Source organism: Dermacentor albipictus, chromosome 6, assembly GCF_038994185.2.
Source record: "Dermacentor albipictus isolate Rhodes 1998 colony chromosome 6, USDA_Dalb.pri_finalv2, whole genome shotgun sequence".
Taxonomy (NCBI): domain Eukaryota; kingdom Metazoa; phylum Arthropoda; class Arachnida; order Ixodida; family Ixodidae; genus Dermacentor; species Dermacentor albipictus.
In genome coordinates, this window is record NC_091826.1 from 12340567 (window position 1) to 12367500 (window position 26934).

Below are 26934 nucleotides of genomic sequence, written 5' to 3' on the forward strand. Positions count from 1 at the left end.
ACCCACTTAAATGCCATGACAAGCTTCAGAAAGTTGATGAGAAATGTGGATTTTTTAAACCTGCATTTATGTGGCCTTTTCTTTTTCTTAAAAAGATATACCAGAAAAGCATATAGATAGCGCTTTTACTGTCATTGTCGAAAAAAATATAGCAAAAGACATATTAGGTCTCTTTGATTATCCTGTCCCGGACTATTCACAAACTGTCTGCGGCTTCTGGTCTGACTAGACCTGACAGAAGGACACGTCACTGTCTCGTGATCCAGCTGTCGGAGGCTGTCTTAGATTTTGCTCGAAAGCACTGTGACCGGAAGTCACTCTCCTGGCTGTTGTTGTCTGCTTGTAGCCACTACCATACTATAGCACTACACAGCTTCATTAGCATGACCTCCGAGATGGTGCAGCCTTGGAGGTAACGTTACTGACACAAGCATCAGGCTTGCACAGTGGGATCGCAGCCTGAATGCCTAGAATGCGTTTGCACAATGCAGTTTACATTGTGCTCTCGCTCTTTGTGCATCTTAAATGCTGTTGAGCTAGGTCATTGCCTGTGAAATTTAAGTGGAATTGTCACACGAACATAAGCAGTGTTGCAATCATACCACATTGCTGTTCACACAGAGAGAGCCCACCGATGTCCTTAAAGCTCATGAGGCCTTTGATGAAATGCCCGATGCATGTCTAGAAAGAACGCGTGCACATCATCTACTAGTCCTGCACATCAAAAAGCAAACAGAAAGGATAATTGGCTAAGCTCTGATTGTATACCACCCCAGCTACCAGTATAAAGTAGCCGTATGCAATATTATATTGTTATGTGAAAGCTCAGTGGGGAACAGCTGGGGAACATGACGATTTGACATACGTCACGGTTTTAGATGATAGGCAAACAGTTGCTGCAATGTAAGCAAGATGGAGAAGATTGGTCACTTGGTTTACAGAGGCAAGGCATTTCAAGGCAGAGGACACTGGTGGAGCAATATGCTTCCTAACACACAAAATTTGCTCACCTGAAAAGCGAAATCAACCTGCTTACTATACATATAGCGATGAGAATGGCAGATTTCGTAAAATGCATCAATAAAAAGTTTCTCAAGAACCATAGTTTAGGCATCTTTATGATGACTAGCACATTGTCTCCGAGTCATACACTTCTAGCCATTGGGAAGACAATTAGTAAAAGTGTTGAAATTTCTAAGGCATTGTCAGGGAGGATCCAAGGAAGCCTCAACGAATAGGAGGGGGTGGGGAGGGGGGTGCTAGTCAGTACAGAGAGTGAATGGGGGGGGGGGAGACACGGCCAGTTCTGTAAGTGCTGAAGATGCCTGCATGCCATGGAAAAGGTCGGGATAGTGGCATTGATAGATGTTTGCATTGATAGGGCATATGACACCCCTTGTAGCATTATCGGCACCACAAATGGAGTGCGCAGAAACTAGTTCTTCATAGATTTACTATGTACGTCTTCAAGCATGCACATTCGCAGGTTCAAATTTGGTGCCATATTCAAAGCATGCTGCGACTTGCAGCTTGCAAAGGGGTGCACAATTTAAAATGAACATGAGTCAGTAAAAAAAAAAAAAAGTTTTCTGTTCGAGAACCATAGCTGTGCATTAAAGTTGTTTGAAAGCGAAAATATGTAAGCATGAAAAAGATTACACAGCTTTATTCAAGTGCAGTGCTAGTAGCATAGGTGGTGCCACATACGATGGTTCCACTTTGCACTTTTTCTTTTTTTCGATTTTGAAGCTTTTGGCAGTGGTGCTGTGCTGGTGGTTTGTTCATGCTGTTTGCTTGCTTAAAATGATAATGAGTTTTTGATTGGAGAACTTCGCATTGTGTTTGCAAGAACGGCAGCAACAATACCACTTTGTTTCGGTTTGGCAAGTGATTTTGTTATATGATTAAAGGCTTCCTATTTTGCTCGAAATCATGTTGCACGATTTGAACGGCATGAACGTCAGTTAATATTTTGAATTGTTGCATTCATGCAGGTATTGACGAAGGCTGTTTCAGATTGCAAGTTTCTTTTTTTTAAAGATTTGTAAGCAGCATTTTTTTCTTTCGTTTCTTGCAACTTGAATGTGGTACTGGCGTTGAGGCTACGGCTGGAGCTGTGTAATTTTGTTGCCAACTAGATATGTGGTTGCAATACTATATTCATCACTAGGCATGTACTGCATTAAAACAGCATTGTGTAAATAACACTCGCAGGCTGCGACTACAGACGAAAAATAAGTGGAACCATAAAAACATTGAATGAAAGTCGCCTTAACACTGTTCATTGACCTTCCAAATCGGGAAAGAAGTACTGCTATGACCCCACATTTAGTGCATGCAAGTGTGTTCACTTCACTTTTATGCACAAGGCAATGCAAATAATGCCAACGGCACGCAGCAAACAGATGCGGTTGCTGAAGATAACGGCCGCTTGCTGCTGAGGCCTATTATACAATGATGACAGTAAAGAGCAGAAGTTTATGGTGCTGTTTCAAGGGAAGCCATAAGAAAGTAAAACAAAATCATCAGCAGCTTATAAGCATACACATGCAACATTTCATGAAAATTTAACTTGTAAAGTGGTTCAAAAGTCTGACTGGCACTGTATCCTATCTTGAGCAGAATATCAGCTTTACACATTAGCTAAATGAAAGCTGCAATTTTATTGTTAAAAAATTTAGTACTGTGTGACTTGTTTCAATGTTCCTGTGGGAAATGTAAATAGGCCTATCTGCCAATCATGGTCAACATTACATTACTTTTGCTTGCAATGTTTTGGTTGAATGCACATATTTCATTTGAAAAATTTGGTTTATGTAACATACCTTTGCTGTCATTTGGCCCATATTCTGTTTTTACTGAATGGTTTCTGCGCTGCACTATTCCGTGTGACTGTCAAGACAGCTGTGTTGCAGTGTTGTCAGAGAGTAGTGTGCTGTCAATATAGTTTGCTTCTTTTTCCATTGTTGTTGTTCCGAGCATGTGAATATTCTTATTTTTTTTTCAAAGCATCTGTCTTCACTCGAAGTTTCGATTTCAATTTCTGTGTAAGCCATCACTGTTCATATCACATTACACCTTTCTGATTGCAAGAGGAAAACCTTGGAAGAAGCAATTCATAGCCGTCATGAAATGTGAGCTTGTAGTAATCTACGGTTAATTTGGCTGCAGAGAAAAAGCAATGACAATAAATTTGAGAAGGAAACAAGGCTAAAACAAGGTCTATTTTGTTTGTGGAATAGTGGGCTATCACATTTAAACTGTACCCTTTACATAAGCCAGTGCAGCTTAAGGCTGTTAATAGCCAATGTGCTATTATTTTGCTATTTTAATTTAAGTAGTCATTTGTTCTACCTGTATCAGCTGATATATGTTTTCTGAATTTCACAGGTGGATAGGAACGACCCAACGTGATCTAATATGCTGTCACTCTACAATATAGGGGCAGACTGGCTGACATAACTGCTGCTTAAGTGTCATCTGCCCCTCAAAGGTAAATGCCGTACATTTTGTAACCTTGATTGCATAAAATTCTTACTGTGTTCTCTGGCACATATGAAAGTGAGCTATGCTTGCATTTATTGGTGGGGCACCTCTGGCTATCTAATTTAGTTATAAATAAAGGTCTGAAATCTAGCTTGCAAAATTGCAATGTTTCAGTGCTGTGAGCATAAGGAAAGGGAGCATTATGTTCTGATATTCGTCAGTAAAAAATGGTATTTCCCTTTTGAAATTTGCAATGTACAATGTGAATTTGACATCAAAACAATGATCATAAGGTTGTTTGTGCTGACGAGCACATACCACAAAATTTTTGTCTCGTTTTTTACCAATAATAGATTGCTGTAAACTTAATAGAGAGTTTTACAATAGGCGCCCCAAACGTTTTGGAGCCCCAAAGAAATAGCATTGAAACCACTGTGCATGCGCGAAACGCAAACTGCGTTTGGGTTTTGTATCAGGCATGCTATTTCACTGATATAGCGGGAGCCCCAAAAGTTGCCCCAATAGATTTGCGTAACCAAACATGGCAGCGTCCATCGAAGTGGCATCAGCATTGTGAGCATTGGCATTGATACTACTAGTGGCCTCGAGGACGTAACATGGCGCCACTGCAGGAATCTCTTCATGAGGTAAAAAGTGACATCACATGATATCAGCTGTAAAGTGTTTAGCATCTCCAGCGGTTCAGTCATGGTTGATTCAGAATGTTTCCACATTTTAAGCATTGTGTGTGTGGTGTTTTCTCTGCAGAACAACCTGGGTCTGACATCTCAGTATGGTGGGTAGTGCAGCAAAGGTTTTTAACGAGCGAGCAGCCTTATGCTTTCGCATTGGTTATTAAGTTCACATGATCTTTAATTAAAGTAGCTATACGCACTTTTTCTGTGATAACAGTACCGTTCACAGCATTCTTCATGGGGAGTGCGGCTTGCCACTTGCGCTGGAACTATAGCGGGACGATGATTTGTCACCAATCTATCATAATATGTGGAACTTCTACAGCTTATATTTTTGTCTCCTCATTCTGCGCTTCCGATGTATGCATGCATGCAAGTTGCATGCATCTCTGCAAAAGTTATTTTGACTATTGTCATATCAAATGAGCACACTACAAGCCCTGTGCATATCACTTGCCCGACTCTCATGATCACCATATTATTTTCTTTTCAGGCACTTTATCAGCCAAACATCTCGCTGCAGCTTCGTTTTGGGGTACGCGTGAAATCTTATCAGGCTCAATCGAATATGTTGGGCACTGCGGCACCAAGCAGTAAATCATGCTGTAAGAGTGGGTAACTAAGTCGCTGCATTGGGAATGAGACAGGTTATCTACAAAGATGCAATGAACGCTTCAATTGCACAGCAAACGAGCAGCGTTGGCTGCAGCATATGCGGGACTGTGACAATGCGAGCCAGGTGATGTCACTTTCTACGTCATAGAGATAGCAGTGCCACTTTCTCTCGTGGTGGCCCTCAAGGTGATATTGTCATAAAACAGCATGGCTTCCAGTGGGCTATAAATATAGTCAACTCGATCGATAGCTGTGTACAACATGCAGAGGAGGGAGTGTAGTTTCGACGCTGTTCTCCTTGATGTACACATGTCACATTTTTCCTGAATAAACAGGTCGACACAGTCCGACAACGCAAAGAGACAGCGTGGCGTTTGGAATCAGAAATTTCGCACTGGCCCCTGTTTGCGTGCTTCAAGCGCCCGTGCCAACAACCTATTACAAGTTGGTAGCTTATGTAAGGTGATGTTTGCTAATGTAGATGGTTTCGATGACTGCGACAATGGGTTTTTCTGGTCACTTTTAGTGTTGATTAGACCTGTGGACCAATAACTGAATCATTGAGGAACGTGATTGCTTGACCGGTAGAGCTCATTATTATTTACACTTAAAGGCTCCTCACCAGGCCACAGCAAATTTTGTTTATACCCTGAAAGTTGTTATGCCCTATAAGAGGCGTTCTACCACAACAATTTTTCACATTAGTTCAGTAATAGCAGAGGTAGAAATATTTGAAGTGATGTGAACCCACGATTTCAGGAGGCTTGGCCGCCAGCATAGACACACTTTCGACTTGCCCCGTCTAGCTTCTGCAAGCGAAATTACTTCCGTGCGTTCTCATACGTGAGCCGGAGGATCGTGTGAAGAATACGTCACGGGCCCCGCCTACATTTTCCTTTCTCTCGCGTTTTTGCTGAGTGGCGCACTTCCGGTGACGGTTCGCGCGCGAGCGGTTGCGTTTGTCTCGTTTCTCGCAGCGGACGATTTCGCGCTTTCTGCACGAGAGCACCAGATCACTGCTACCATTATGAGCAGTGAGGCAGCGGTGAGCGGGTGAAAGAGCATGATCGCGGCGCTGGAACACGGCAGAAAATGAGATAGTTTCGTACTCTGCGCGCGCGACTGCACGACGTGGGAACAAGCAGACGAAACGGAAGTACATATCTCTTGGTACGGTATGAAGTAAAGCAAAAACACGCAGAGATTCGGTTTGCATGCTTTATTATTTCTCTACACATTAATTCGTGTATTGAAGCACCATATTGATCAAATAACTCATGTTGCCTTGATTAATTCTCGAGGTCCTGTGTCACTATGAGCGACGTTACAGCACTGCCAACTACGTAGGTGCACTTGCGCCGCGGCCTACCATGATGCGCGCATGTTCTAGGCCACGTTATCGCTATCTCGTAAAACTCAGGTGATTCGGCCCTACTGGGGTGGCTGAGAAAGGCCGAATGTCACCCACCGATAGCATTGCGCGACGCAGCGCCGGCGCTGCCATCTCTTGTTCACTTCGCTGGTTACTTAATCGCGTGAAGTAACTTCAAGGCGCCGCCTTACCTTACGTACGCCGTGATCATAAGTTCTGATTGTGCGAAAAGGCATTAATATTGATTACAATACAAACGCAGCAGTGAAAAGTGAATAACGTTGCAGAAAGTTTATGTTCAACCAATATTGTTCCATATAAACGCGTCCTTTAAAAAAAAATGACCCAACACTTAAATGCCAACACTACCCGAGAGCGATGCAAACACTATGAGCACGCGTTATGAACAAAATACATTCGTGGCGCCAAGCGGCGGGGAAAATGGGGCGATAGACATTCCTCTCGGCCGCCATTGCATATGGCTGCTCATTAGCATAATTCGCGCGGCTCGTCGAACTGCAAATTACGGCGGAAAATATCTGCAATGGCGGCCCAGATCAGCGTCACGTAACGTCAAATTGACGTTACGAAACGGCCCTTCCTGTCACGCTCCCCACGGCATATTCCTTCAGCCAATCAGAAAGCTGAATGGCGTCTATCTTGCATTGGCACCACATATTCGCGAAATTGCAGATGCGTTGCACTGACGTCTGTACGCTACCGCTCACTTTCTGTTCGAAGCGCTAACGTCACAGTATAGCTGCCAAGGACAAGAAAAATGTATTAAACGATAAAATATGCAGGCCCACGTCACGTTTCGTCATCTTGGTAAAAACGCAAAATTGTATTTTGCAAAACTTCCGTTCCCGGCACAAGTTTCAAGGCATATGAGCTCTCGACAGCCAATCAGAGTCAACATGGCGGATAATGGCGGTCGTGCAGCCGCCATGCGTGTCGAGAATAGAACCATTGCACTGCGAAGGTTACGGCGGAGCGGGGCGTGCACGCTTCGCCTGCTGAACTTCACCGTAGCGCGCAGTACAAATTTGATTTTGAAACGTAGACGACCCTATTTCCGATTTTGGCACCTACGATGCACCAAACGTCACCAAACGCGACTGTCCTCAGCAAGCCGCAGTGCGCGCAGCCAGCGGACTCGTCGCGGCGGCCGCGGTATCTACGCTACATAACAAACCGCAGCTACATGCAACTGCAGTACGTATGCGCAGCGTTTGCTTTGTGCACGACAGTGCTTGAGTTTCCACTAGCTCTCATATGCTCCAGTCTGGCCGTGCTACGTGGTGCGGACTGGCTTTGTCCCGCACCAGCTTGACCGACGGATAGTAGCCACATCCAACTTGCGCATTTTGAAGCCATATCAATACGAAGCGAAGTCTGCCAAGGCGTTGTTGCGACGCCTGTTTCTCGAACCTCCACTGGGGTTACTATTGGGTAGCATGGCTATGTCGGCGGGCTGCAGGCGTCCGGTAGACCATGGCGACCAGGCAGGGACGAGATGATTTCTAGTGCGAAATTTGCATTGTTTATTTAATGGTCGGTGAAGGATAAGAAGAGAATGAAAGAATTCAAAGGGATACATTGCGGGGCCCCTTAAATAGGCCCACTAAAATTGTAGGCGGGATCTTGCTCATGTCAACGGCACGTGATATGCATGCACCGAGTCCCCCTCGGTGCTTTTCGGCTGCTCCCACTTTCCTCGGCGATGTTGCACGTCCCCATTGGTGCTTTGCGGCTGCTCCTCTCCTGGGCGAGGTTGCACGTCCCCGTTGCTGCTTTGCGGCTGCTCCCACTTTCCTAGGCGACAGTGCACTTGTTTGCCCCCGCTGGCGGCAACCCGCGGGTCAGGGATGGGCGACTGATCCTTCTAGGCGACGTTGGTTCGCGGAAAAGGGTCTCCCTAGAGTCGGAAAGGGATTTCACGCACACACAAAGAGGCCTGTAAACACTGCGGGGCGTCCGCCGGACCGGCGACCACTCGAGACAACCATAACAAATTAGGAATCCATCCGCCGTTTCGGTCGAGCAGGGTCATTCGAGCATCCTTTTTGCCTGGGGTGTTACACGCCAACCATAACACCAAGTTACGCCGTGTTAGACCTACATGTCGTGAAATCGACAATCGAATACGGAATCAGCGGCGTCTAGTGAATCAATCTTCATAACACGTGCCAGTTAATTGACAGAAAGCGATAACCGCAGTCACTTCTAGCTTGCGAACTTCACGCTTTACCACGAATCGAGCCCAGTTTGATGCTAGGTTAGAGCTGTCGCTTCGATGGGTGCGCCATGTTTGTTGACACAAAGCTTTTGGGGCTCCCACTAAATCAGTGAAATAGCGTGCCCGACGCAAAACCCAAACGCAGTTTACGTCTCGCGCATGCGCAGTGGCTTCGACGCTGTTTGGTTTCCTAAACGTTTGGGGCTCCTCTTCTGAAAGTCTGTAAAAAAATCAGCGCACCGAAAAATCAGAGTATAGAGAGTGTACTCCGTGTACCGAGAGGTGTGTTCGAATACCTAAGCATCTGTGCATGGAAAGTCCGCGAACCAAAATTCTCTGGCTAGGACTTTCTGGGGGAGTTATTTGCTAGTAAAAGCGATAATATTGTTTTTCAGCTGCCACAGGTGAAGCACCATGTTCGGGCACATGGCGAATAGCTTCACGTGCAGCCACGAAAGCGTGAACTGACGGTGGCAATCGTGGATATTCACAGGACGTTATTTCTTGTAAACTAAACAAGACAAATGGTTCACGCCGGAAAGATGTAACCTTGAAGTCATCAACAGTTTCCGATCAAGGAAAGCCTCAGCCTGCAGAGCCAACGTCACGACAAGGCTATACTTGTGTTGAAGAGCACTGGCCCTAACGAAGACAAGCCCCTTTGTGGAAACGTTAGTTCTATGGCTAAGGCTTCCCTTAATTGTTCTGCCAGTCTTGATCACCGTGTCTTGTATTATATGTACGCAGAGTCGTATAAAGAGACTTAGAAGCATGTAAAGACTAAACATTTCAAAACCCTTATTGGTGTGCAAAGGGTGCTCCCATGGTTTGTCGTCGATAGGACAAATGAGGTTTTCTTTCATGGAAATATTTTGTAGCGAGTAAAGATGATAGCCTCGACAGACGACAGGAAAACAGCGTGAAATAAACAGTTAATGGGTATCGCGGTCAAACTCGCGTGGCAGGTATTTCGGTGCGTAGCAGATGGTCAAAATTAAGTTGACGACTGCGGTTTGTCTCGTAGCAGGTATAATTTCAGCTCGATTTTGCTCGCTGTAATTTTGTATAGTCTTAGGGCAGGGGCGCTATGCTGTCCAATAGACCAACCAGTCTCTTGAGGGCGTAAAGTCTTTAGAATTGCTGATTCCTGTACAATGTGTACGCTGCAAGGCTGTATCACCAGTAGACATGCGTAGAAATGTCGACCGCCTGTCTGCGCGTGCACCGTGACCACGGTGCCACGCCCAGTACCGGAAATGGATTCGTGGTTCACTAATTTTCTAGAAGTCAGCGCCCGTGATTAAAGATAAAAAGGGGGAGACAGTCATGAAACGCACGATGAATAATAAAGGGAACACTTATGACCATGTTTTTTATTATGTGTCTGATTTTTCAAATCGGGAATACTTTATCGCTCTGCTTTCTGTCGTTCTAAGTGAGGGCAATATTGTGTTATTTTCAGTACCAACTGTATGCGATATCTGCTGTCGTTATCAGTGAGACTACGTGGCTTTATTTGCACTAGAGGGCTGAGCGAAATGCGCATGTGCGTAAATTTGCAGTCGCCGTTGTTTATCACGAAAATGCGCTCGAGCTTCGAAGGCGGGTTAACCAAGAATTAGCATACCGTCAACGGTCCGTAAGGATTTTAGCGAAAATGAACGGCCTTCGCCTTCAGTTTCTCCTATTTTTCGGCGCGACTGGTGCATTCGTCACTGCTGACGTGTTCAATGACTCCACCATCATGACATCAGCACTAGATGCACTTGAAAGTTATCTTTTCGTTGAGCAAACAGTTGCGTACTTTCGTATTCTAATACCTTGGTCACGCACCCGTCTGCTAACCACCGTGAAAATTAAATGTTCACTCCATTCCAAATGCTACCGGATGGTTCGGACTAATTTTAAGTTCGCTTTAAGACCTTTTAATCCGTCAGTTGTTGTCCAGAAGTTTAGTGGATTGGCAATAAACATCACTTTGCCAGTCAAACGTACCGCAGGCTATAGGAAGTGCTCCTCGCGACTGTGTCGCACTGCGCGTGCCACAACTCTACAGGCTGTCGAAGCTATGTGTCCGGCTATAGAAACGCAGATCTTGTCGCAGTCTTTAGTCTTGACGCATTGCTGCATGTATAACGGCTGTCGTCACATGGTCGCAAGCAGTTTGTCTGGGGCTCTCGTATACAACAGAAGCGCAAATTAAGGGAACATAGGCTTACACGCCGCACATCTCACGCGAGAAGATAGTTGCCCATGTCCATGAGGACCCTGGTCAGCGTCGTCGACGCCGGTTTGCTCCGACTCGCCACGCAGATGCACGCCGTGGTCACCTCGATGCTCAGGTTGCGAAGCTGTGCGGGGTAGTGAACGAGAACCTTCTCCGTCACTTCGTGGCAACGGAAGTCCCCCACGTTTCCGCAGAGCGAATCGAGGCAGTTGCAGCGCACCACTGGAATCTCTGGAGGATGGCGAGCTTCGTCCTTGTCGATGATCCTGGTGTAGGTGCACAGTGCCCGTTCTTCGATCCTGCTCGAGGCCGGCTTGGCAACGCATTTCTCGCCGCTACCGTCATTCGTTGGTGCTGCAAGAAGGCGTTTACCGGAGATGGTAAAGATTACGACGGTCACGCAAACGCAGATGCTCATGTCTTGATTGTATAAATGGGACGTCAGGACCCGGGACAAACCAAAAATGCGCTGCCGACGTCGTCTTTTAATTCACTGGCTACAGTGGTACTTAGATGGTCACAGGCAGCACGCAGCCTTTGGTCTGATAAAGCAACATGAATCGAAGAAAAACGGCCGCAAAATACGAGTTTCCCTTGGTCGGTGCACCAGGCCTCTGTAGGCGCGGCCGTTGATTCAAGTTTCTCGCAGTGGCGTTCGCGGGTGTTACGCCGCTCATCAGACACGGCCGGGGCAAGTGCTCGCGAAGCGTGTAGCGTTTTTGTTAGTCGTGCAGCGACGATACACAAGACCACTAGCTACAGTTTGCACGCTTTGCGTAAGGTATGATGGTGTTCCTCTTGACGTCATCGAATGGACGACGCAACAAAAGCCGGATGCCATCAAGAGCAAAATAAAATATCAATGAGATCATTGTGCCGTAATTCTGCGCGCCATGAATATGCCGTCTATATTACGTAAGCGGCGGGTTTTGTTACGTCGAACGCTCGTTCTACCCTCCCGTTTCCGAAACCGCCTCATTTGCTACGTGGCATCCCGTGTGGCTGACCTAGGGAAAAAAGAACAACACACAGCCTAGGGCGCTGTTCAGGCTTACGCGCCGCTTGAATACGACTATCCACGCTTGTCCAAGTTGTACGAAATTGTATAAAAATATTTTTGTGTTACGTCAATCATTTTGGGGCTGGAAGAATGCTGAGGCAGTTCGACCGAGCATTGATTCTCTTGGTTTGCTTGCTCTGCTGACGGCAGGCTGTATGCGTGTGCCATGCTGGGCAAGTCGGCGGATCTGGCGCGCGTCAGTATTATTTTGCAATGCTTTCTGTCTAATGGCGTCATTCGTGCGTGACCCGTTGCGTTGCGCACGAAACTAATCCACATTGTTCTTATGTGACGAAATTGAAGTGCGTCAAGGGTTTGATTACTACATGCCGCTGCTCCTCAGCATCGTTGCCTATAGGGCCGGAGCGAGGCTTCAGTGAATACGGTCCATGTGCCCTGCTAGACTGGGGAATCCGCTCTGATGCTGTGCTTTGTTCATCTGTGACGTCGCAAGTAGCTGAAACGTGAATGCTGTTAAACATGTCTATCGAAGAGCATAGGTAAATCTGAACAATCAGATATTAAGATTGGCCATGGCCAATCCTAATATTTATTGTATAAGGCGTCAAGTTCGTGATATTAAAGAAAGCGAAGGTGGAAATGTTTAGTATAGCTACTTTAATTGTGACCGAAGCCTTTTGGTCTCACAAAGCAAATGCAAAAATGCTTTGAAACTGAATTTCTAGGAAGGCACAAACAAAGCCTGCCTAAGAGTTTTGTCAGAGCACCACCAGTTCAGCGACGCAAAGGAAAAAAAAATTAAACAAAGTGGGAGGTTGCCACAATGTGTGTAGGGGGGCGGGAGGGGGAGGAGACAGTTTCATTAAGAAGTCTAGATTTCTTGTAAAAACTGCACACGAAGGCAGCCATTAAAACATGCACATATGGCCGAGACGTTAACTTCCAGTCCCTCGTCGCTAAAGAATTCCATATGCAGACGTTGCGAGCGTGAAGAAAAGTGCATATATTGGTCAAGGAAAATGAGGTACCTGATTTATTCAATTACTTGAAGCTTCAGTGAACGCGAGAGTACAAATACTGTCGAAGATTGTTTCGAAAGCTTCTTTTTTCGCGTTTTCCCCATACCATGTTCAAATCAAAGTAATTCACCGAAACTCACGTCACACTAACAACGCATGCTCACAGTTACTGCCGGCGACTGAATACTGTTGCTTTAGCTACTATGCTTAAGTTCAGGGCAACATTGCGCGCATAGTAGACGCCTGCATTGTCGTTTTCATCAACTAGTTATGGGGTTACTTAAGTTCAAATTTATATATCTGATATATAAATTATGATATAACCATTAGCCCTAGTTATGTCCACTGCAAGACGAAGGCATCTCTCAACGATCTACGATAACCCCTGCCTTGCGTCACCTGACTACATCTTGTTCCCGGCAACCTCCCAATTTCATCGCATTACACAATTCTTGCCGTCTTCGACTGCTTATTCCTTCCATTGGCGTCCATTCATCATCATAATCATCAGCCTATTCTATGTCCAGGGCAGGACGAAGGCCTCTCCCTGCGATCTCGAATTAATCCTGTCCTGCGCCAACCGATTCCAGCTAGTGCCTGCGAATTTCTTAATTTCATCGCTTCGCCTTGTCTTCTGCCGTCCTAGACTGCGCTTCACTTCTCTTGGCACCCATTCTGTAACCCTAATGGTCCACCGCTTATCTAACCTACACATTACACAACCTGCCCAGCTCCATTTCTTTCTCTTGATGTCAATCGGAATATCGTATACACCCGTTTGCTCTCTGATCCACACCGCTCTCTTCCTGTCTCTTAACGTTACGCCTAACATTCTTCGTTTCATCGCTCTTTGCGCGGTCCTTAACTTGTTTTCAAGCTTCTTTGTTAGTCTCCAAGTTTCTGCCCCATATGTCAGCACCGGTAGAATGCATTGATTCTACACTTTTTTTTAATGATAATAGTAAGCTTCCAGTCAGGATCTGACAATGTCTACCAATTGCGCCCCAGCCCATTTTCATTCCTCTGTAAATTTTTGTAAACTCTTTATAAACTCTGTAAACTGTTCTGTAAGCTAAAAATAGACCACCGGCCATCTGCTGTAGGTACGCATTACACGGCCTGCCCAACTTCATTTCTTCTTACTCTCTATTCTAAACCAGAATACCTCTTCAGATATTCATTAGCCATTGTACATAAAGTTGTGCTGGTAAAATGAAGGTCTGCTCCATGGCACATCGCGGTCACTGCTGAAGGACACTTCTGAAGGCTTGTCTTTTTCTGCTGTAAGAAACGAATCTGCGAAAAACGACATATTCGAGTTCGACAGACGCTTACCAGAGCTTAGCCTGTCGAGCGACAGGTACAATGGGGCCCATTCATCACTTTGCGCTACTTTTATACAAAACGCCTTATCCTTTCGGACACTGCCCCTTTCGCGACCCCATCTTGACGTTTCCGCACCAGTGCGCCTCGACGTCATATTTCGATAGCGTCTGCTTGGGGTTAGCGAAACGTTTCGTCGGAGGCAGTGCAGCTACTGTATATGCTCCCATTGGGGAGCCAAGGAGAGCATATACAAGAATTCTAGGAGAAAGGGATCACAGTGCATTATTAACTAAACTATATGGCTTAGCCTGGCGACATATGAGGGCTTCTCCTGCGCGAAAACAGCCATAATCCGCCAGAATAGCGGGGAACGTGTGACGTCAAATACAAACCATGGGCGCGGTGGTTTAGACGTAGAATTCAAGGAATAAGCGTCTAGGCTCAAGTTTCTCCCTCAATGAACGACTTTCTTTCCTGCCGAAAGAACACGAAACTGATCTTATGGAAGAGTACTCTACCAGTCTGAAAACACCTATTGTTTCTGTCGCTGTTGCTTAATTAATGCTTGTTGAGTTCGATGCCAAGCAAACACGAGGTTCGGTCACACATGTGCCACAAATTTAGGTGGTTGTTTAGTGACGGCGGCAGAATGCCATTCCTCATAAGTGACTCGCTGCATTGAAGTGATTTCAGTAGGTCTCCATTGCCGAGAAATATGGACGAATATTTATTTTCTTTCCCACCGCACTTTTTTGGAGTGGAAGGACGTCACTGCTTTTTTGCAGGTTGGACAGGTCACCTTGCACGGAGTTTATTTTTCGTGCAGGGATGGAAGTGCTGCACCAACTGCGCCAACCTACGCCAAAACACTAATGTCGAATGAAGTTATCAAATTTAGTAGCATGTGCGTAGCATGTCCTGTGGCAGCCCTACAGCCATTGACATGCGTTGGCTAGCGCTTAGGCCTGCAATCCAAGCCTAAGCGATCCGTTTCGGCTTTGGCGTATTTAGAGTGTAGGTGTGTTTGGTGGCGTAATTGTAACTTGGCCACAAGAAAATGAAAACCGTTTTATGCTAGACAATGCGTTACGAATGTATTACAAAGATGTTGCGCGTTTGCGTATATGCGGACCAGCTAAAGAGTTGAACTGGCGCTCATTTCATGGGGCAGTTGGTAAGGAAAGCCGCGCTGAATGAGTAAAGTCGTACAGTCTGCTCAGCGTGTAGCTCGTCAATTTCGTTATAAATTTTAGCACTGGACTTTGCACCATATTGGTACATCTGCGTCGATTAATCGGCGAACGCCGTGCGTCCGACGTTCTAAATCTATTTCGCACGTGCACCACGTGCGGTTACCGGGTCGATAGTGTGGCTCGCCGACAAACGACCTGCTTGCTTTCATGAAACTTATTCGTCACAAATATCCCATGGCAACCACAATCGTCACTCAAATTTGCACTTGGGCAACAATATTTTCTGCCCGGCCACACCACGCGAAGTCAGGGTCTTGCCGCCGCAGAGAGCAAGCCCAGGATGTAAAGTTTCATATTTAGTCAACATTAGCGGCCAATATGTGGTCATGATTGAACGTTCGGCGAAACCGCAAACCTACGAAATTGCGTTCGCGGCAACGATGTCCACTACAAGGCACCCATATTTCACGCTAGGCATACATTACCACAAGGTGTTCAGAGGAGAAGTGCTGGCTTTAATGAGAAACTATTCATGTTAAAGGCAGCCGTGAAATATCTATTCAGAAATTATGCAATGTGTAGCCCTTACTCAATTCAGAGAAGTTCCAAAGCTGCCATAAAGCCCTGATAGTTGGGGATGAGGGAACATTTGTAGCCGTATTTGGAGCATGAGAGATGAACATTGAGTTGGAAACATGAGTAACAACTCGTAATGCAATTAAAAAGTCTTGCTATACTTTTAAGAAGACAGTGAAATGAAATTAGAGTTACACTTCCCTTCTTTTTTCATTTGGGTTGAATACACTGATGGTAATGACACAAGACAGCAGAGGTAGTGGGACACATTAGAAAAATGATAGTCTGTTTTTATATTCTGCCTTCTCTACATTCAGGCTTCCGTGCACATACCCCTGAGCGCACCACTTTTACACATCTCTTCCCGAACCTTTCCGGCAACGGACGGGAAGCCAAAAGCAGAAGTATCCGCGAAAAAATAGGAAGAATGAAAATAAGAACGCTTTTAGGAACAGACAAGGGTCTCGAGCCTCGGCGCAAAGCTGAGCCGGCGCTGACGCCGCTCACCCCTCGCTCTCCGCAATCGATACCATCCTCGTCGTCGTCTGCAGAGCGCCGTCTCTGCGCCAGAAGAGACTCGCCATGCCGGATACGTGCACGGGGAAGCTGCTCCGACTACGCGGGGCGCTCGGCGGCGTCAACTGGCGACCGACGCGTTTCGCCGTGGGCGGACTGCATCCGTACGCCTGCTCCCTGTGCGGAGTGATTCCGAAGCACACGCTGCTGTTACCGTGTGAACACGCGCTGTGCGAGACATGCAAGAGCGGTAGCCTCGAAGATGACGGAGGCGTGTGCCCGCTGGACCATGAACCTTTCGTCGAGGACGAATGCGGAAGAATCCCTCTGCCGCTGAGGAAACTCAGCAGCCTCAAGGCGAGTGTCGGGCTCTCGATCGCCATTTCGTGGCACTTTTCGGCCAAGCAGCACCGGTGCGAAGCAACAACAGCAACAAAAAAAAATTCTTCATGGATTACTTTGTACGCGCCTAGAAATTTCTGTTGGGCTGTTTCGCATTCACGGTTCCCGCGGCGAGCCAGCAATTAATTTTATCGATGGGTAGAGCCGTGAGAGAAGTTTGCGTCGTGAGAAATCACTGCTTGCTTTTGTGACGCACATTTTTGGAAGATTTTTGATGGTGCAATCTGTATATGCTTATCTGCAGTCAGTTTTTGTTTGTTCGTAATCATCAATTGCGTTTGGATACTCACTTGAAGTGCTACCCCCCGAAATAGACAACCGGCAACTTTAACAACCCTTGCCTGTTTTTCCTTGGAGCGCGGCGGGTACGTACGTGCCACAGACGGCCAGACGGGCCGCGCCATCTGTTTTGCCGATTGCACACACTGTATTTGTCTGGCCATAGCCTCCGAGCTTTTCGGTACGAGTTCGATCGCGGCTATTGCCCCAGAGATTGTAGGCAGATAGACTCGTCAGCTATTTTGGAAGCCACCGACAACGGCGCGAAATTTTGCCTTTTCTGTATCGAATTGATTTACAACCATCGTTATCAAAATTATTGCGCCCAATAGACATATATCTTACTTCATATTGACTTATAGGCCACAAACTATGGAAGGAAGGCAAATTGCGGTACACAACCTGACAAAGGTTTGTTCTTCTCGTAAGAAAACAAAAACCAAGACGAACGGACATTTTGCAGCAATGAGTCCTGCTGCAACTTCAGAATTACAGCTTCGTACAATGCAGCACACAAAATCAACGCAAAGCAAAAGAACAAAAGCAACAACTATATGTTTACGTACAAATAATAATTGGAAGTAAAACATGAACATAGCAGGAAAGAAATGTACACAAACGAATATTTCTTAATTGCACTGCGTGACATCATTACTTGATGGGATGTAGGAGATCTTGTAGCGTCTTGCTCAATCTTCTCTTCGGTTTGCAACAAATGTCCCGGTTCTGAAAGTTTACTGACAACCAGAATTAAATATTGCGCCCGTAGTTGCGACAGTTTTTTTCTTTAGAATTTGATCCTCACTGCAAAAGCTCTACAAAAATAACAGAATAAGATAGAATGCTTCCATTTCTAACACCGTAAAACAAACAAACAAACAAACAAACAAACATGCAAGCAAGCAAGCAAACGAATAAACATACGAACGAACGAAACTAAAACCAGAGTGAGAATGCTAGTACGATGCTGTCGGTGTTCTTCCTTTTGCGCTCCTGAATATGATTTTGACGGTTGCGCGTCGATATTCCCGCTTTTTGCCGAGTTGTGATCGGGGCTCTTATACTCCCGTTTTCTTAATCTTTTTCTTCAAGGCTCGCTGCTGGAATGAAGCCCGAGGCTGTCCCTTCGAGGACACCCTGCCCTCTCTACTGCGCCATTACGAGGAGGAGTGCAACTTTCACGCAGTCGAGTGTCCGAGATGCGGCGAGGTAGCCCTACACGCTGACCTGGTGGCGCATTACAAGGCTGGCTGCCACGGCCGGGTGCCATCTGTGACAGACGACGAACCACCGCGGTACGATAGCGTCCTCAGAGTTGGCGACATCAACGCAGCGTTGGAAGAATTCAACGCGCTCTTGAGCCAGCTGTACCAGGACCAGCTACCGACCATGGAGAGCAAGATGAACGAAATCACCGAGCTGGTAACGAACCACGGCGCACTGCTGCAGGAGCTTAGGCAAACTTTGAGGGAAACGCAGCAGAGTCTAGCTTGCAGGCAGTCGGAAACGGCGCAACAACTTTCCGCCATGTTTGACGAAAAACTCCAGTCCCAGGTCGACACGCTTTGTTCTAGGCTTCGGGACGCCACGCCGGATGAAGAGCGCCGGTCGCCCATGCCGTGGTGCCAGGAAAAGAGACACGTGCTTCGCAGGTTGGACGTCATGGTGACGCAATCGCTGGGCTACCTGAGCGACCTGCGCCACGCCACTGTGCGGGATGTTCCGCACCTCGTCGCCCGCTGCGATATGGCGTGCGACCACAAGGAGAGAGCTATTGTCGATCCGCTGTACTCGTCTCAGCTGAGACTACTGGAGCGCTTCACCTATTGCCTGAACTTGAAAAACGCAGACAAAATCGGCCACGATTATAAACGTTCCGGCAGAAGAGTGCTGGACGTGGTCGACCTGTGGCACTGCAAGGATTTGTATTTCATCATCGCCATCGCCCTCGATGACAATCCGGGCTGGTTTGAAGTCTGTGTTCAACTGGCTGGAACAGTTCGAACCCCCAGTCTGAACCCTTTCGTCAGGAGTGTGGAGCTGCAGGACAAAGACTGCAGGAGGTGTCGGTACTTGCAGGAGGCGGATCCGAATAACATGTCGGGTCATCGCTCGAAATGGAAGAATATATTTCGAACTGACTACTGGCAGCTGCTAAGGGATGGCTTCTTCGATGGCGGAGAGGCAAATATCAACGTCATCGTCTGCCACGTTTAGACGCGGTTGGCGCCACTTCTGCAGATTAGAGGCTCGCAAAAAGACAAAAAAAATATATAAGGAGGCCGGAAATGTAGTGACCGTTTTACGCGTATCTTGAGAACTGTGAGGAAACGACCGTAACTTTCGGGGTGCGTTTTAAAACAATGTAACCATGGCTTGCATAACGTGCCGAAATAGTGGGTTGTAAGGGACACCGCAGTGGAAGGCTCCGGATTAACTGTGAAAACCTGCTTTTTTTTAACGCGCCCCCAAAGTACGGTACACGAGCGTTCTTTTATTACATCTCCATGAGAATGCGACCACCGTGGCCGGGAATCGAACCCGCGACCTCGTGCTCAGCAGCTCAGCGTCATAGCCACTGAAGGGTGGGCTGCAATGAAAGTTATTCGACAGACTCGAGTTATTTGTGGCAGCAGCAAGAAATGAAGCTCTGCGACAAAAATATTTCCTATTGACCATTGGCAACGTTGCGATATCAGTGGTGAAGGTATACGGAATATTCAAGGGGGTGGCAGCGCGCTCGAGTGGACTTTCTCGAGTGGACGAGAAAGCTACTCGCGTCAATATTGAATCGTTGTTAGAAAGCGCGCATTTTTAACCGAATTTTCAAAATGCCCAGTGCAATGTTTGGCGTAGCGAGACGCGCAGTGTCTCGGGGATCATAAAATGTTGTAAACGTTCGCAGTGGCGTGCCAGCATTCTGCGCATCCATGCCTGTAGGAAGGAAGGAAGTATTTTAATGATTGGAAAATGTAGAGAGGTCGGCCGGATAATGGAGCATCTGGCCTGCTACTCTACGTAAGGGAGGGGGAAGAGGGGAAGAAAAGGGGTCACAATGATGGATGATAATGGGAGGAACGAGGTGAATGACACATTACACAACTGGTATCACAGGCGTGAGTCCAGGCCAGTGTCACCTAGGAAACGTGAAAGTGCACGCATTGTCTCTGTCGTCTGCCAACTCTGTGGCCACGCGCCTAGCAAGAGGTCCTCCGACAGTGGTCCATTGTGGAAATGTCTCAATGTATCTGCCAATGTCAGTCTTTCTCGCGCATACTCAGGGCACACCACGAGCACATGTTCTATAGTCTCTACAGCGCCACACACTGTAGAATCCATGCCTGTAGATTTCTAGCTCGTATAGGCCAAGTTGTCTTCCTAATAGGCTTGTTATTTTGTGCGTGTGAGGTCTATGGAGACTCTACATCGATATGAATTGTTGAGAGTTCAATTTACCTTGGTCTGCTACTGTTCCATATTGGCATCCAGATGTGTGCTACATTGCCGATACTATATATAGACATTTTCCGACAAAATATCTTGATGTTGCTGTTCGTGACAATGACGATGTGTTAGGCGGTTTTCAAACATGTCATTCCGTGCAGACAAGTGTTCCGCCTTAGCGACGCTTGCAGCATAGAAAATGCGTCGTAGGTTTTCTATGAGTTGAAGGGGCAACTAAAAGTGCAAGAAAAGGACGCAAGTCCACTTTTCGCGCTATTCGCAGTTCGGTCATCTCCGCCGTGAACATACGCACAAACAATATCTGCAGACTTCTCGATGACTCTCTAAACAAACTTCTTTTTTCTTGTTTACCAGAGAGGTTCTCTCCGACAAGATAAAGAGAAGATGAGTGGGCCACGTGCACTCCGCAGAACGCACCGCGGACAGAAGCTGTAGAGCCAGTCGGAGCCCTTGCCTATATGGGCTGTACTGTGAACCGAAAACTACTAGTGTCAAATAACAACCTTAAGAGTGTTCCCTCGCTACAATTCTTCACGCACAGCTCTGCCAGGAAGACTGAGGAATTGCTTCGATGGCGCATGATGTGGTATAAGTTCGCTAGAAACATTTTGTCCAACACCGTTGCCTCACAACTTTAAATTGTTGAATGAATGGAAATGTGACATGAGGTGCAATCATTTCGTTTTCTACATGTATGAAAACTACAGCTTTCGACATTCGTTATTTTGCAATCCATGTCCTGTTCCGCGGCCTCAACCCCTCGGTGCGGTTTTTGCCTATACGTACCGCGCAATGAAACACGGACCCGAACGATCGCCTCACGACTCATCACTACCCTCGCCACTCGCACTTCGCCCGATGTACTGATGTCGCGCAATGTGAATGCGTGTAAGTGCTTGTCTCTACACTGTCCTGCAATAAAAAAAGAAAAGATTGTCCCGGTGGTCAGGTTGTCGCACTGTAAGCATTCAGATGCAAAGTGTGTGGGTTCCAAGCCTGTTGACGTGCTTGCTTTTTTATATCTAACGTATATTGCAAAGTGGATCTGTGGATGCCCGCAAGGTAGAGGAAGACTCATGAATGGAAAAATTCACTGAGAAAGGAAACTCGTATGGGCTTTCTTTGTATCTTCCGCTACTATCGTGTGGATGACAAATTTTTCCTTTCGAAATTCCCCTTCTCCGATTTTTTCTTATACTGTATACTTATGTTTTATGCGTTCTGATTAGAAATGTAGTAGATAACCCATATGGCCACAGCCAGTAACGTAACTAGTTCTTGGCACGGCTATGGGCACATAGAATCGTTGAGTGACAAGTTGGCCGCTAAGGAAAAAGACATCCCGCTCAGCCCAAGTGATATAACGCCAATAAGCGCCTTACCACAATGGCAATGATGATGCCGAAACCACAGCGTTGCAGCTACAATGTATTTGTGCCAAGGCGGAAGCAACAACTTGTGGAGCGCTCAGGAAAAAAATGACGGAGTCGGTCGCAGTTTAAAGAACGAGGGAATGTTCAGCTTACGCACTAGTATTTATTGCTGCTGTCGGATTTGCACTCAATCCAATCAACAGTTTTATTGGGCAGGTTATGTAAGGGCTTCGTATATCAGGGTAATCCCGCGCCTTTTTCGATGAAATTTGGGTTCGGTGGCAAACCTTTCTGTGCCCCAAAGGTTTCGTTCCTTTATTTCGTGCTGGTCTTTTGTGCCGCTATACTAAACAGTAGCGATCGAAGAAGTGATCACGTACTTACATTAGGACGCACCCTATATACCGGGTATATCTTTAAAGCATACAAAAGATTTAAACATCGCCTTTGGCAGAGAGTATAATTCTATTCGTTGAGCTGCACTGCTCAATGAGGCGGAATTTCTTGCGTGAGAAATCGAAACATGCAACCACTGATAAACAAAAAAACACAAATATATTTTTAATTATTTACTTTACCCGCGGTACCTATTGCAATTTACGAATCGCTACCGGTGAGTTCGCAAGGCGTATCCACTTGGAACGAGTTTTCAGGGCGACCGCAGTTTCGAGATATTATTACCAAAGTAAGCGACGAAAAACTCTGACGGTCCAGTTTCTCTTTTGACTTAATGCATAAAATAGCGGTTTGTAAAAACAAAAAAAGGTAAGTACGACAATGGTGCATATTTATCACGAGTTTCACGGCATACATCTCGAAACTTGTTCTGTTGTTAGAGTTCGTTCCAAGTGGATGTTGCCTTGCAGACGCACCGGCTACAGTTAGTAAATTGCAATATGTGCCTTACAGTAATTAATTAAATAGTTTATTAGTGCATTATTTAAGTTATTCAATAAGTAGTTTCAATTTCTCGTGCGAGTAATGCGCACCACTTCGAGTAATCCAGCTGAAGGACTACCATTACACTATCTGCAACAGGTGGTTTTTAAAAATTCTCTATGGTCCCCCTGTATATTGAATGTGAACTCTGCCGCAGGTTGGTTGCAAACATTTAAAGGAAAATGGAAAGTTCTGTTTCTGTTTCAACCCCACGTTCTTTATTTTTTTCACTCACATGTGTTATCACACGCAAGCAAAAGCTGCTGCAGTATGTATTGCATAATGTGAGAAGCTACTTGTGCGGGTTTATTTGAAAGAAACCGCTATTTGTGTGACCCAACAATGTTCTAGGCAAATTCACAATGAAGCTAAGCATAACTAGAGTCAGTTAAGTACATTAAAAGTATTAAAGGACTATGGCATAACCTTCCATTTCCTCGTATTCCTTTGGCGCCCTTCATGAAAGTCGTGATTTATTGATTCATTGAAAGGGGGCGAGAGACACGGATATGCAGGTTTCGGACGCCTTTTATTTGTGGACGCCGTCGTCCGCAGCCGTCAGTGGGGAGTGCTGTGCTGATCTGCGGTTCCTTCACCAGTGGCATGGGAAGCGGAAGTTGGATGATCCACTGTGGTAGACGAGATGTGGCCTGCGATATTGGCATAGCATAAACAATTACTGCAGTACTAGATAAACTGCTTTGAGGGCACAACGCCTCTCGTGGCAAGAAAATTTGGCATTAATCTGAAAGTATAAAACCAAGCCACAGCACTTGCTTCCAAAAGACTTCCCGCGTCTTGTGGTTTTCGGGAGCATTAATTTATTGGCACCTGTTGGACCTGTTGACACCTAATGCGGGGAGCAAGCTGATCTGTCGTGTTTGTATACCGGGTGTAGCGTAAATAGGAGCGGTAGGTAGGCATGACCCCCTCAGGTAAGACGCTTGCTCGTTACCGCCCAAGTTTCCCGCAGAGATGGCATATCGCTGTGCATGCAATATGATATCACGTTAGATTCGTCTCCACAGGAATTGGAAGTATGTGTTCTGTCTACACTCAAGCAAGGTAAATGTGGATGTTATGGCAGGAACAGAATGGTAGCGCCATCGCTCACTGTGACGACGAAACAAGACGGGTATCGCGTTTCCCGCTAACAATGATAGATGGCGCAGCCGTGCCACTGTAGCGAAATTACCTGTATTTCTCTGTCCGGCAAGCAGGAAGTACCATGTAACCAAAAGCACATCTTGGAAGGATTTGAAATTATGTATTTAATAATACTTGAAATGCTGGCCGGGGTCTTCAATTTCCGACTGGGACGTCTTTGAGAGCACAATAGTACCTTTCTACGGTGGTCGAACAAGGAATATCCCTGGAGCCAGCATTTATACAAGGGGACGTCGTCACGGCAAGAGCTCGTTTCTGATGTCAAGCCCAAGCACTCGTTGGCCATCTATACCTTATCTTCAGTTTTTCCAGAAAACAAGCGGTAATAACTATGAGCCAAACAGATAAGGAAGGTAAAGGCTGGCTTCATTATCTGTTTGCTTCGAATGATTGCAAAATGTAATTGAACCCCTAGGTTCCCCCCTTTATACTTGCACATTGCCTTAGCAGGGAAGAAGTTTGGGCATGTTGGTAGTTCAATCGTAAACTGGGATACATAGCGCAAGAACGGCACAAGGACGAAGTCCCGTGTTCCTGCTTCGTCCTTGTGTCGTTCTTGTGCTATGTATCCCAGTTTACGACTGCACATTACGCCTAGAAGCGGTAAATTGTGTTTGTGATAAAGCACTCTTGCAGAAAGTTTCTTGGTGGTGAATGTGATGGATTTAAAAGAAACTAATGACAATACTTGACATTGCCTAATTGATATACACCGAAAGGGCAAAACACAGGCTGACTATGTGCGGATGTGTCAAAAAGGGATGCGTCACGTTTTTTGATCCTCAGTATTAACCACATCCACGTGGCCTATTTTGTCTGTTTTAAAGGCTTGTGTACTTTGCAGCTTTAGGCAGGACTCGGTCTTAGATTTTTATTAGACTTACCTTCTATTGCCTGCTGGCTTGTTGATGCGCTGAATTGCAGCGTGTCTTCTAAGGTCTTTGATGTTGAATCTCGCCCTTGATTTGGTGAGCCCTGTTCGTCCTCAGTCGCCCCGAAATCATCAGACTTCTTACGTTTCGAACTCTCCGAGTCGTCCAATTCTCCCAGCGTCGCGTTTTGCGCACTGTCGACGTCCGAACGTTCCGACCCGACCTCGCCTGGGACATCGTCGTCATCATCATCATCGTCGTCTGTTTGTTCGGCCAACGGGATCGATGCGTTTGCAGCCTTGGGCCGGTTGTTAGCGTTGACGCCGGTTAAAGACCAGTTAGACACGTCTCCGGTGATCGTCGGCAGCGTTCTAGCAGATATTTCCTCTCTACTCTGACTTACCGACGCCGTCGCTGATGCGTTGTCAACAGTGGGGAACTGGGTAGGAATAGGCGTTGAAGAGCTGGTGTTGCTGTTAAGTAGCGGCGCATCTTTCGCGTCGGTTGCATTGACACCTCTCGAGGGCTCTTCGGGACCTGCAGTGCCGAGCGATGGCTTGTGGAGATCCAAGGCGACGTTTATGGAGCCCGAAAGCGCATTGATTGCGTTGGGGCTCTCTTTTGGGCTGGGCTCATGCCAACTCCCATCGGTGCGGTGACCGTCATTTGCTTGCGGAGAAACGTCTGTAACATAGTGAAGTAGCCATGGTATTGATATCTCATGCCAAGTAAAGCTACCACAAAGTTTAATGCTAACGCAAAAGTGCTTCATTGCTATAAGTTCGGAGGCCGTGGTTACTGTTGCAAAAGCTGACGCTTTTAGTTGTCTTCTTTGCCGACAGCGCGTTTGGTTAGTAGGGAGTTTTAGATTTTGCGCACTTAAATAAAGTTTGGGGACGCAAACAACCGGGGTTACAAAAGAACGCAAGAGTGTAAAATAATGCAAAGGGCTTACAATGGAGCTTGCCGGGTTTCTGCATACGCACAACTGCTTGGGTACGCTATTTATAAAACTGCATCATGCTGCACGAGTGGCGAAAAATACTGCGTTATTTCGGTGGCCTGCCTGTTACCTGCCTTAGTATTTTATAAATAAAGCTTCTCTAGTGCATTAGATGCCCGTATAATCTACTTGGCTATTATAATGCCCGAATTGGAGACGAGAAAGTTATCAAATACGCCTCGATTAAGCCTTGGTTTTCGGTATTAAGGCGCAAAACTTAAAGTAAGCTTTACCTAAACAACGTCATCGCTGAAAGATATGTAGGATATACCGCCCCCTTTCCCCTATTTAAGGCCGCTTCACATTTTTTCTTTACAGAGCAGGAGACGCACAATACGATCCTGCGTGAGATCTGACAGATTACTTGTCGCACGAACAAATCACATCGAACAAGTTTCCATCACATTCGAATAAGTTTCAACTGTTGATCCAGTAGCTGAAACTTGAAACAGTTGATTTAAGAGCTAATCGAACAGTGGGGATTGAAGTTTCAACAGATGGTCCAACAGTTGAAACTCACTGTTGAGTCTTTCACATGCGTCGGACGTCGTGTCGGACGCTGCGTCGAAAAATGTGTGTCCTTAATTCATGTGCCTTGCATTATCGTTGCTTAACCATGCAGCAAGAAGTGTCAGCGTTGCACAAAACAACACAACGAGACGAAAACGCCACGGATAGCGTATTCAGCGTTGCCTGCATGAAGTCACGCCTCTGCGTGGTAATAAATAAAAGGGATACTGCTTACGTGGAATTACGAGCTGGTTGTCACGGAAGTCGGACGAAGAGTTGTCGTTGTCTTGGCCGACGCCTATGGGAAGTGCTTTGTCATCTCCCAGCGGCCACAGGCCTCCTGCACCGATCATGAAAGTTCGTCGCCATGTCAAACATACTATGCTTAAGGAAAATATGAACCAGGAGCTCAGTACGGCTAAAAATTTGCGAATGTAGATGTTAAATGGACGGAAGTATCAACCAGGGCGAGAAAAGCAACTGCGGCAAACGGCCAGTGGTCAGTTTGGCCGAACACATTTGTCGTGAATGCTAGTCCTGTCGTTTCACCTATGCGTAATTTTAAATGTATGGTGTGGGAATGCCACGTGCTCAAACACAAATTTGGGGGTGACTGTTAGAGGTACAATATTGGGGCCG

At 46.3% G+C, this 26934-nt stretch overlaps 2 protein-coding genes across 3 annotated transcripts in view; one reads left to right on the forward strand and one right to left on the reverse strand.

The window, feature by feature from the left end:
• The first annotated feature begins 16349 nt into the window (after nucleotides 1-16349).
• LOC135914244 (uncharacterized) lies at nucleotides 16350-21341 on the forward strand. Its single transcript, XM_065447016.1, has 2 exons — nucleotides 16350-16642; nucleotides 18059-21341. The coding sequence occupies exons 1-2, from the start codon at nucleotides 16352-16354 to the stop codon at nucleotides 19181-19183; spliced, it is 1416 nt and encodes a 471-aa protein (XP_065303088.1). The 5' UTR covers nucleotides 16350-16351; the 3' UTR covers nucleotides 19184-21341.
• Nucleotides 21342-23259: 1918 nt separating this feature from the next.
• LOC135914245 (uncharacterized) overlaps nucleotides 23260-26934 on the reverse strand; it is a 23924-nt gene continuing 20249 nt past the window's right edge. Inside the window, exons 14-17 of one of the 2 annotated variants that reach the window (XM_065447019.2) lie at nucleotides 26531-26635; nucleotides 25186-25466; nucleotides 24795-25080; nucleotides 23260-23393 (exon numbers count right to left, since the gene is read on the reverse strand). In XM_065447019.2, the coding sequence (XP_065303091.1) occupies nucleotides 23302-23393; nucleotides 24795-25080; nucleotides 25186-25466; nucleotides 26531-26635 (764 nt within the window). In that variant the 3' untranslated portion in view covers nucleotides 23260-23301. Of the gene's footprint in view, nucleotides 23394-24794; nucleotides 25467-26530; nucleotides 26636-26934 lie in introns of both variants that reach the window. The other variant, XM_065447018.2, reaches the window with a different exon arrangement.

Excerpts from the sequence above, each read along its gene's own strand:
- LOC135914244 (XM_065447016.1), top strand. The coding sequence starts at position 16,352 with ATGCCGGATACGTGCACGGGGAAGCTGCTCCGACTACGCGGGGCGCTC. Across the intron at positions 16,643-18,058 it reads GGAAACTCAGCAGCCTCAAG|GCTCGCTGCTGGAATGAAGC; the intron begins GCGAGTGTCGGG and ends TTTTTCTTCAAG.